General features: G+C 45.3%; 1 protein-coding gene across 3 annotated transcripts in view; it reads right to left on the reverse strand.

Moving 5' to 3' along the window:
* The window catches only part of THSD4 (thrombospondin type 1 domain containing 4), a 575779-nt gene that overhangs the window by 444374 nt on the left and 119355 nt on the right, over positions 1 to 12050 (reverse strand). For all 3 annotated transcript variants that reach the window (XM_055320025.1, XM_055320026.1, XM_055320024.1), the window contains one exon: positions 1540 to 1642. In XM_055320025.1, coding sequence (XP_055176000.1) covers positions 1540 to 1642 — 103 coding nt within the window. The remainder of the gene's footprint in view (positions 1 to 1539; positions 1643 to 12050) is intronic.

The raw sequence follows: 12050 nt of genomic DNA on the forward strand, positions 1-12050 counted from the left end.
GTGTCTGCCTTTGGCTCAGGGCATGATCCTGGGGTCCTGGGATCAAGTCCCGTGTCGGGCTCCCTGCATGGAGCCTGCTTCTCCCTCTGCTTGTGTCTCTGCTTCTCTCTCTCTGTGTCTCTCATGAATAAATAAATAGAATCTTAAAAAAAAAAAAAAGAAACTAAGAAATTAATACCAGTGTAATACTGTTGACTTCACTCTATACGTCATGCATTTTCACCAGGTATTTTACCAATACCCTTTTCCTGTTCTGGGATCCAAATCAGGGTATCAGTTTCCATTTTATACGATCCTTTTCAGAATAAACAGGGTCACAGCTGAGCTCTGATTCCCAGCATCAATACTTCACTTCCGGCCACCTTCCTGAGCTTATCCTCCAGGCTGTCAGCCAGCCTCACGTTTGCATTCACCTAACCCCATGTTTCATCTCTTCTTCCTTCCTTTTTGGATCTGGTTACCCCAATTCTTTAGTCAAGTTAGTGCTTAATGGTTTTGTGGTCATGAGACCACTTTGAGAATCCGAGAGATGCTACAGACTCTCCTCTGAAGAAAGTGCACAGACAAAAAAACATTTTGAATCCAACTTCAGAGCAGGTATCGATGCCTCTCTCCTCTTTCTCCAGGGTCCCCACCAAGACATGACTCTCCAGAGTTTGGCTTCCCCGGGCATTAATTTTATAATGAAATCACTACCAAGCCCTCTCCCAAGACAATTTCTACAGCTCCCAGGCATGACAGCAGCACTTTGCACTCTGGATTTTGGCCAATACCAGGTGTCCTGACCACTGCCTTGGGCCAGCAATGGACACTGAGGGTGGCTGGACTCTCTCCTCCTGGCCAACTTGACTGCCAGTACTTGGCCCCACAAGTTGTGGCCCATCACCTCTTTGTAGCCCACTTTCTCTGTGATGGAAGGAATATCCCAGAATTGTAACACTTTTCAGTTCAAAAGGCATGTTATCACCTGGGTTTCAACTAAGAAAAGTGACTCTGGGATCCAGGGCAGTATTACCAAGTTCTATCAAAATCAGACCTGCTGCCATTTTGAAATAGCAGGAACCCTGGCACCAAAGACAATGCCTGCCTACGGCATCTCATCTTTGGAAACACATGTGAAGCCCCCTACTCCCAACACACCCATGAAAGCCAAACAACTGGCAACTCTACAACCCCACACATCTTCTGAAGCTGCCACACAGGCCCTGGAGCAGGTGCCAAGGCAAAGCGAGATTGTCCCCACTCAATCCTCGCAACCTTGGCTTGAACCTCTCACTACCCTGAGCGCCTCGAACACTGTTCTGTCCCACTAAGTCATCCTCAGATGCTGCTCCTTTATGGCAATGCCTCATCTGTCAGACTGGTGGTCCAAACATCATCTGAGCCAAACTACCTGCGGGCTCTCCTGTGTCCTGGGGTCACATTCCCTATCGCCTCTCAAATCAGAAGCACACCAATTCCTCCAGCATCAGGCAAAAGGAGTAGGGTTGGGGAACAGACAAGAATAATTCCTCCGGACAGGGCTGTGTCTAGTCTTACCTTCTGCAAACGGTTCCCACTCATAAAAGCGGCCCATGAATGGCTTGTTGTTATAGGATGCACACTGGACCTCCCGGATACTTCTACTGCTTTCTGGACACACCTAATAAAGCAGATATTAAATATGCGGTTAGTGTCTGCATCTTTTCAGAGCCCCAGTCCCCTCCCAGGAGACCTTCCCAACTTTAAACGCCAGTCCTCCTCTACAAAACCAGCGTTTCTAAAGCTGTGCTGATCACCTGCATCGAAAATTTAAAATGCAGATCCTGAGACTTCATTCCAAGCTTACTAAATCAGAATCTTTGGAAGGACACTAAAATTTTAACAAGCTCCCCGGGTTAAGCTTTTGCACCATAATTTGAAAACCACTAACCGAAACCTTCTGCTCCTGACAAATTGGTCTGCTTGACTCCCCCACAAAGGCCATCCATTTATTTCCATCTGTTTGACTCTGTTCGTGCCATTTCTGTACATGGGATAATATTCACAGCAACCATGTACAGAATCCTTACCATGTGCAGGTACTACTTTTAACATGTTACACTTATTAATGCATTTAATCCTCACAGTGGCAGTGAGGTCAATCTGCTAGTTTTGCAGATTTTTCACAGATAAGCAAACTGAGGCAGAGAGGAAGGAACCACACTGTCAGTGAGGGCAGAGGCTAGATTTAAGGCTAAGTGGTCTGCACCTCAGTGTCCTTTCCATCTGGTCTAGATTCTCTCCACCCAATGCCACAGTTCCCAACCTTTAGCATGCAAAAGAATCACCCAGAGATCTCAGGGAAGATGCAAAGTCCTGGGTCCCTCCCCCAAAGATGGTCAGACAGTAAGTCTGGGATGAGGTCCAGGAATCTCTATTTTATCAAATTATCCAGGTAACTCTGAAATACTAGACTACTAAAAGAAAATATCCAGTTCCTTGTGGTTTATTTTTTTCTTATTTATAAATGGTAAATATAAGCAAAGTGTGACATGAAATAAATAAATGTGAAATATAATAAGATCAGAACCTCTCATTCAAATGATGGATAAAGCATGATCTATTTTTCAAAGCCTGAGTACACTCTTATTTAAGTGTGTGTGTGTGTGTGTGTGTTTTAATAATCAGAGGGAAAAGAATATGACCTCTTAAATATTAAAAGCCCTGTGTGTAAGAAGTCTCTGGGATAAACTGCTAATAAGGTAGTTCAAAGTGCTGAAGATTTAGAAATAAATCTACTGTTTGTATCAGAAACACCAGGTCTTTTGAAGAGGAGGGAACGAAGGGAGGAATAAAACCAGGTGGAAGGAAGAGCATCTCTTGCTTGATACAGGACAGTCAGGAGAGGCTGCACCCCAGTATAAACACCGGGGTGGTCATAACCCTGCTGCAGCCTGAGCCAAACCATATGGAGCAAGAAGCCACGTGAAGTGGAATGTGGTAGAAACTGGTAGGGAAAAAAGGGGCCCGGTAGATGGACAGGGTGGGCTGAGCTCTGACAGTCAGTGAGAAGCCAACAGGCTGGGGAAGGCTGTCTCCTCGAGCTCTGGAAGCCAGGCTGCTGGAACATGCCTCCCCCACCCCGCCTGCCCCAAAAGCAGATCCATGTAGGTGTCCAGCAACACCAGCTGTCTCCATGAAGGATTTGGCACTGAGATGTTTTTGACAGTCCTTAGGCCAGAGCCAGAGTTCAACAAGGATGTGATCAGTTGGGTGATTTGGGAGAAGTCACCATCCATGCAAAGAAAAAGAATCACTAAGTAGTTTGTTAAAAATTAAAACAATAAAAAGATTCTCTTGGAGCGCCTGGGTGGCTCTGTCGGCTGAGCATCTGACTCTTCATTTCAGCTCAGGTCACCATCTCAGAGTTGTGCTGAGTGTGGAGACTGCTTGAGATTCTTTCCTCCTCCTCCAACTTGCTCTCTCTTTCTTTCAAATAAATAAATAAATAAAAGTTTAAAAAGTATAGATTCTCAGGCCTCATCCCAGTGGGAGAGTAGGGAAACTGCTCAGGAATATATGTTTGAAGAAATCCTCTGCTGATTCTGGTGCAGGCAGCTCGGCACTGGATCGCAGAAGCAATGAAAAGCCACACTCGAGCCTCAACCTTACTCTGTGTTCTTAACATTCAATCACAGAGTTAGAGCAGTGACAATCAAATCCAACCCCTTAATTTACAGATGAGGATACTGAGGCCTGGACAAGTGGCACAGCTCACCAGAGGTCACAGTGACAGAGGGACAGAGCCCAGGGCGCTGACCACCCACTCTGGCCAGAATCAGAAAGTAGAGATTAGCTACTGGGTTGCATTTTCTCATAATGGGAACAAACCAGAACAAGTGGGCAAGCGTCCTGTTCCTCAAATAACCACACCTATGTAAAGCCAAGCTGCTCGGCAGTGAGGCTCCAGCTAGAAGCCACCCTTAATTAGTCTGGTGGCAGTTATCAGAACTGAAAGCTACTGACCACAAAAATAGCCAGTCTGCTTAACCCCTTTCTCTTCCATCAGCAAAATATGCCAATAGGCTGGACAATGTACCAAATCATCTGTAGAATCATTTTGAATAGCTCACTACTTGATGATATAAATGTGTATTTCGTGACATGGGAAGCGGTCCGCAACCCATTAAGGAAAAAAAAAGTGCTAAATGATTATGTGTGTGTGTGTGTGTGTGTATGTGCACATGTATGTGTGCACATAGAGAAAGAGAGGTTAAAAGCATCTCTGCAAGGTGGGTTATAGATTTTTTTTCTTTTTACAAAGAAAAGAAAGCTTTTGGTGTATTACATTGTCTAATTTGTTGGCAGTAAATATGTAATAAAAATGTATCATTACTGAGCCCTTCCCAACACTTGGGCCCTTTGCCAGCTTTACATGTGCTTGTAGTTTATAATCCTATGGCACATTTTAATGCCCCACTAATGCTCTTACTACATCCATATGCAGTATGGATCCATATGCATGATGGGTCATTCAGGGCACCCTGTCCCAGGTCACCAACAAGTTCTTTATTTATCCGAGGATGGCCTGGTCACCTCCTGAGGCAGGGAAGCTTCCTGTGGCATCAGATCTGCAGTGGGGGGGTCAGGTGCTGAGATGGCAAATCCACCTCCAGTTGCCCAAGGGCAGCTGAGCCCAGCATGTTCCTATGGTATCCAGCATGTGGTGAGCATGGGAAGATGCAGCAGGGGATGACCAGGTGTCCTGGCATGGCCCTGTGTGTTACCCCCGCAAAGACTCACATGACACCCAGTGAGCTGCCAGTTAGAAGGTAGGAGAGGGACTGGGCCAGAGAAATGCAAGGCTCACAGGGGTGAGATGTAGACATGGGTTACTGAGATAAAATTATAGTAAAGGTGAAGAATGCAGAAGCCTGGAGTGATGATGATGTTAAGAACAGCTAACTTTTGGGGAACCTGGGTGGCCCAGTGGTTGAGCATCTGTCTTTGGCCCAGGGTGTGATCCCAGATCCTGGGATCAAGTCCTGTATCAGGCTCCCTGCAGGGAGCCTGCTTCTCCCTCTGCCTGTGTCTCTGCCTCTCTCTGTGTCTCTGCCTCTCTCTGTGTCTCTCATGAATAAATAAATAAAATCTTAAAAAAAAAAAAACAGCTAACTTTTACTGAGCAGTTGCTGAATGCCAAGCATGCCACCACATACATGCGCCTATATATCCTCACAACTATTATGCTCATTTTCTAGATGAGGAAGCCAAGGCAGCAAAAAGTTAAGTGAGCTGCCCAAAGTCATGGCTAAGAAACAACGAAGTCAGGATTTGAACCCAGACTCTTTGGATCTAGAACCCATGCCAGTAACCACCATACCATGGTGCCACCCCCTCAAGACTGGGTGGACAGCAAAGCTGATTTGTCATGGGGCCTTAACCCCTGACCTAAGGAGTCCTAGAGGCCGAGGCTGGGTTTAGCCTCTGAGGCCTGGTGCAGTGGCCTCAGCTGTAAAGATCTGGCAATTGTGGATTGAGGAGGACGAAAACCAAGCAGGGCCAGGGAAATTCTGTTTCATGTCTTTTGTGGGTTACATCTGTTTGTACTTGTCATACTATTATCGGTCTATAATCTCCTCTCATTTTAACAGACTCTCTGAAGTTAAAACTTCCAGGTTACGGATCATTTTACATTTGTTACATTTTAAGTGGGCTGTTTCCTGATGCCACAGACTGAGTCACCCTCACCTTATCAGTAACTCTCTAGTTCACACTGTGAGTTGGCTTTGGGCAGATTTCCTGCAGACACTAATCCTTTCCATGGGCACAGATTCTTGAAATCTTCAGGCCAGAAAAGTAGGACAGGGAAAAAGCTGTGTAGATAGAGATCAGGCTCATGCAGGATGGGGCTAGCAAAGACCAGAGCTTTATTGCCATGTAATGCCTCTGGGAGATAACCTCCCTTTCAAATGACTTCCTTCCATCCAAAAGAGGGAGGGATGTTTCTACTAGTCTCTTATGGGAAAAGAAATAAAGATGTACTTTAATATAATGAGCCAAATCCTTGTAAAGCACTCCAGACCTTATCCAAAGCTCCATCGAGACAATTGCCCAGGGTTGCTATGAGTTACAAGGAGTATTATGGAAACTTGGGCTATGTTCCGAGAGAGACCCCAGTTAATCTATGATGACAACTGCCTGCACCTAACTTCATTGCTCAAGAGTTCATTCTTGGTGATTGCATACTTACCTCTTGATCACTTAGTCACTTTCAGTTCCTCAGTCAACTGAAGGACATCATCCTCAAGCACCAAGGAACATGACTTTGAAGCCTGCCTGTGTCAGACGTGCATTTTTTTTTTTTTTTACCCTTTGCTTGCATTGCTCTAGGTTCACACAAAACACCAGCTACCAGCAAACAACATGTGATACATTTAACATCCCTTCACTGCCATGAGAAAGTGGCTGTGTGGTCTTGGGCAAAGCACTTCATTTCTCTTAACCCAAATTACTGCATTTCGGTAGCAAGCCCTGCAGCACTCCCACCCAGCAGGGATTTTTGTGAAGATCAACTTAGTAATACGCCAATATATCTGGCTCGTAATAATGCTCAGTAAATAGTAGCTGAACTGGAATCTAACTGGACGTCAAAGATGACGTTCCAGAAGCTTCAAGCGCCTGACAGGTAGGTGTTCTGAGCAAACGTTCCCCTCTCTCTTCCCCAGCTGGAAAAAGGTGTTTTGGTTCCCAGCTGCAGAAAAATGCAACCATGGATGAAAATTTCTTACAAATTATCCAGCACATTTTTCAAATATGTTTCATATCTGCTTTCTCAAGTCACTTGGAACAAATTCAACCTCACAAAAACTCTTGCCACCTGCTACCACTTCTAGCATTCTCTAGATAGTCAGTTAATTGGCTTGTCCAGAAGAGCCAGGTCAAGGTTTTGGACTTAAAACAAAAAACAAAGTAACCCACCTACCCCCACCCCCCCACCCCCCACTGCCAATATCTTGAGGTTTTCTTGCCCTCAAACACTTTTTTTCCATATCCAAGTTCATAACGTTCTCCTAGAGAAATGTGTTTCTCTCTCATGCAATACATACATCAGAGACCCAGTGGATGTTAATATGACTAAGCCCATCTATTCAGCCAGGAAAACCACATATTTTTTAAGTACTCTGGATAAACATTCATACAAATCTAGGCCTATCCCAGGAGTGCTTATTTCTTTCTCTCTCCTTAGGTTTATATACCTCTATGTCTGTAAGAAGATCTTAACAAGAACATCTTTTTTCTAACTAATCAGAAAGTATACAGCCAAATGTAAACTTTTTAAAACATTTAAAACTTCTGCTCCCCCCAGCAGCACACTTAGGGATCACATTAGGAAAAGCGGCCTCTTGACCCTCTGCTATCTGCTAGGACAGGGGGAGAAATGCCCTCAAAGGCAAATATTCCCTGTGCCCCTACTACTATGTGTCAGGTGTTGTGACTATGGAGGATACAGAGAAGAACCCCTCGTAATAGTCCCTTCCAGGAATGTCACAGGCCACAGGAGGAAAAATGCATCAGCCAAAACACGTAATGCAAAGAGAAAGATTTGGCAAACCGGGCACTAAATTTCTAATCTTGCAAAGCAAGGAGTTAACTGATCCACCCTAATGTTGATAAATCAAGAAAATAAAAATTGTTAACATGCTATGTGTAATTAAAAATATAACAGAAAATAAAAATGTAGCTAGCAGGGATCAGCAGTGGGAGGAAAGGGGGTCATCTCTTTATCTTTTGGAGTGAGAAGCTGACAAAGAGAATTTGATGTTGATGTATCAAGAAGCAGATGTATTAGCATAGGATCAGAGTCACGGAGAGAATGACCCGAGGAACAAAAAATCAAACATGACTGGTTGCAATTACATCTAGGGAGAGGGACTGGGAGATGAGGATATAGCTCTCTGCCACCGTGATATTTCTTACTATTTGCATTACTTTTTATAATTAGAAATGACGATTGTGAACAGCTCGTGTGTGTGACTCAGACATATCTCAAGTATATGCAATATATTTATATATATGTAAACATTTATGCTAATATTAGTCAATATCGACATATTTAACAAATACCTTTACTATTTATATGTTTATATATATTCACATACATATTTCAATATATATTTATGAAAGGCCACTGACAAAATAAGCAAAAGTAAGTGAACTTTCTATGAGAAATTCCAAGTAGTCTGAGAAGATGGAAAGCAGAAATTGATGCAAAAAGCACTGACACCAGCACATATTTCCCAGATAAGGAGGCTGGTGATAAACTTATACATCGCACACCCAGTTAGATGGCCTGTCCATCCCACAACTGGCCCCACTGTTCAAGCAAGCTTCACACCTTACCGAATTGTTCAGAAATCTTGATCTGGCCTATTTGCTAAGATCCTTGTGAAAGCACAGTCTGGAGGTTGTTTGTCAGCTGCTCTTTCATTCAACAGGAGACTAGAAATGGGGTAGAAATAGAACCTGCCTCAAGAGAGCTCAGCTCTATTTGAGATGTGTCCAATATTTTCCCTTCATTTTCACTTACTTGTAGACCGAAACAACTCTACATGGACAAATCCATTGGCTGAAGCCAGTCCCACTCCAGGGAAATTTACCGGAGAGTCATTGATACCAGAACTCATCACATCGATGTTTGCTAAAAGCTGCTTTCAGCCCCAAGGGTTTCTCCCCATAACGTTAAGTGCACTCTGTCTAAACTCACGACCACATCTCCTTTGGTGGTAAAATCATAACCCCCTCCCCACCCTGCACCAGCTGACTCACTCACTCCAGCCTCCGTTCTCCAGAAAGAGCCAGAGCGTCAATGTGCCCTAGGGAGAAAGCACTGAATTCAAAGCGCTTAGGAGTAGAAAGTGGGGAGAGAGACATCTCGGCCTCCGGGACAGAGGGCATAAAGTGTCTTGGTTGTTAATGTACTTAGCAAATAATAATACAAAACCCCAGAAACAGCTAGTAGATCGGGCACCAGAGGGACTGCAATTTGTTGTTCTCCTTCCCCCACATCCATCAGCCTTATCAAGACTCCACTGCTTTTGCTTCCAACTCTCAGCCTTCCACGAACTTCCACGAAGAAGAAACCTATTTACTTGATTCCTTGAGCACTTATTATTTTTAGCCACACCTGAGAAAGTGCAGGGCTGTGGATAAACCTCCCCATGCTGCCCCGTGCCTCCTGACAACGTACTTGGAGGAAAAGCCACCGCTCACAGGAGAAACATCTGGTTCCACCGAGACGTCCCCAGAGAGCCCCTCTGATTCCCTCTCCCTAGAAAACCCTCCCCTTACCTGGACAGCCTGCACTTCTCCAGGACACCAAGCCAGGCTCATTTCTACTGTCCGGAGGACCTCAGAGTGCCTCACAGCAGTGCAGTGGTGCCCGTGCTCTATACCTGTCTTGATCTGTTTATGCATCTCTCCCACTGATCAGCACTTAGAGCCAGACCTTGCTTTAATCTCAGCATCCCTGACCCACAGCCTAACACCTGACCCCACCATCGATGTCAATGCTGTGTTTATGGACGTCAAGTAAGAACCCACACTAGCGAGTGACCTGGAGTGTTGTACCCGTAGACATCAAAGATTGGTGTCTGCTCTAAAAGACCATAAGAGGGCGGCTCAGTGATTGAACATCTGCTTTCAGCTCAGGTCGTGATCCTGGGGTCCTGGGATGTAGTCCTGCATTGGGTTCCCCGCAGGGAGCCCTCTTCTCCCTCTGTCTGGGTCTCTGCCTCTCTCTCTGTGTCTCGCATGAATAAATAAATAAATCCGTTAGTAAATAAATAAAAGACCCTAAGAGTCTCTATTTATACTGGGGCTTGTCACCTTAACTTCCTCATATACAATGTAAGCAAGAAAAAAACAGAACAAAAAACCCTTCTTTATTTTTAAAGCCTACATGCAGAGGCCACGAGGACTGCATTTATTATTGATTTTATACTATTGATTTATACTATTTCATAGAGGCCATCTTAATAGGAGTCACAGTCCTAAAGTCACACTAGATGTTTAAAATTCCCAGGTGACATCACAAAGTAGGGCTTCACATTAAACACGCACAGTGGAGGGTGTTAAAGCATTCACTGGCAGGAGCTTATCTCTGGTTTCACTTTCTCGTCACTTTACACCTGACCCAAGGGCGATTGCTTGGAAGCTACATCACAGCTGACATGTTGGGGCTCTCAGCAACCGTGTTTTATTACTGGGTGAAGGGAAAGGACCCTGAATCCCGGAGGACAAAAGGGGACTCTGAGCAAGTCTGATCACTTCAACCATAATTTCATGACCAAGTGCTTAGAAAGTGCCATGGGAGACTTTGCTCCAAGCTCTGGAGGGGCATGCAAGCCACATACACCACGTTTACTCACCCAGGTCAACGTACCATATTTCTTTTTTTTTTTTTTAATTTTTATTTATTTATGATAGTCGCACAGAGAGAGAGAGAGAGAGAGAGAGAGAGAGGCAGAGACACAGGCAGAGGGAGAAGCAGGCTCCATGCACCGGGAGCCCGACGTGGGATTCGATCCCGGGTCTCCAGGATGGCGCCCTGGGCTAAAGGCAGGCGCCAAACCGGTGCGCCACCCAGGGATCCCAACGTACCATATCTCCTAACGTGTCAGCTCCTCATGTGCATGATCAACCCTGTGGAACAGGTGTTCTTACTCTCCCTGCCCCCCAGATGGTCCCAGGGAGTTCAGCGCCTTGCCCATGGAAATGGGGGCTCAAATTCAGCACAGCCTGCTTCCAAGCCTCCTGTTTCAGACCACCCTGCAACCTAACCTCCAATCAAACCAGTTGATTAGAATCACTTTCTGACTCTGCGCTGTGTTTTTGCAAGTTTCTCATGCATCGATCTCATGTATGAAAGTCAAGCCAGGCCCACATGAAATCTCTGTATTTCGAGATGCTAAAGACCAAACTGCCCACTACAGCTGTGATTATTTAAAGTGGATGGAAGGAGGGATGCCTGGGTGGCTCAGTGGTCGAGAGTCTGCCTTTGGCTCAGGACGTGATCCTGGGGTCCTGGGCTCCCTGCAGGGAGCCTACTTCTCCCTCTGCCTCTGTCTCTGCCTCTCTCTGTGTCTCTCATAAATAAATAAATAAATAAATAAATAAATAAATAAATAAATAAATATTTTTAAAAATGAAGTGGATAGGAGGAGGCCAGAGGGAAAGGAAGGAGGGGCCCTACTATCTAACAAGCATCACGGCACCTAAGACTCTGGCACAATCTTGCCTCCCTGTCTTTGACTAAGTGGTTTTCTTTTGCCCCCAAATGCCCTTTTCTCTCTTTCAGCCATTCTTTGAAACCCAGCTCAACTGTTCCCTCCTCAGTGGAGTCTTCTCCAACTCAGAGGCCTCCTGCTTGGTTCCCCCAGAGCTGCTCCCCCACCCCAAGTGCCCAGCACTGGGTGCGATGATATCCAGGCTGCTGCATTGGGCACCTTCTCTGCCGCTGGACCACAAGGGTGTTGAGGGAGGGACTGTGACCAGTGATGAGATACTGCTCCGAGATCTGGAAGCCTGTAAAACCATTTTCCCTAATTCACATCACCCCTTATATGCACTAACCATTCATCTCACAACTGTGACCTCTACTGCGGGGGTAGTCTTAGACAGTGGGGTATTCCATCAAGAACTTGGGTGGGATCTCCCAGGCCCTTGGTGTAAGGAACAGCGTTCTGATATCAGGGTATGCTTCCAACCTGCCCCGGCCTACCTCCCCTTCTTTTTCTTCTCCCAGATGGGAACTAGGAGAGATCTCTAAAGGCATGTATTTCTTTTACCTCCTTGGAGGAGACATAAGTGATAACCTGGATACCCTATTAGACAAGTATGATTTTTCACAATACTGCCCTTCACTTCTTTCCTCTTGGAGTAGGAAGAGGTACACAATTTGGAGATTCAGGTTATCTCTTCATGTTCCCCACTGAGGGGGTGGGAGGGACAGGTAAATGTCTATATGAGGTCATCCACGCTAAGGTGCCAGAGCAAGCACATGGGTCCATGCAAGAAGTGTGCAAGAC

Source organism: Nyctereutes procyonoides, unplaced genomic scaffold (genome assembly GCF_905146905.1).
Source record: "Nyctereutes procyonoides isolate TBG_1078 unplaced genomic scaffold, NYPRO_anot_genome, whole genome shotgun sequence".
Taxonomy (NCBI): domain Eukaryota; kingdom Metazoa; phylum Chordata; class Mammalia; order Carnivora; family Canidae; genus Nyctereutes; species Nyctereutes procyonoides.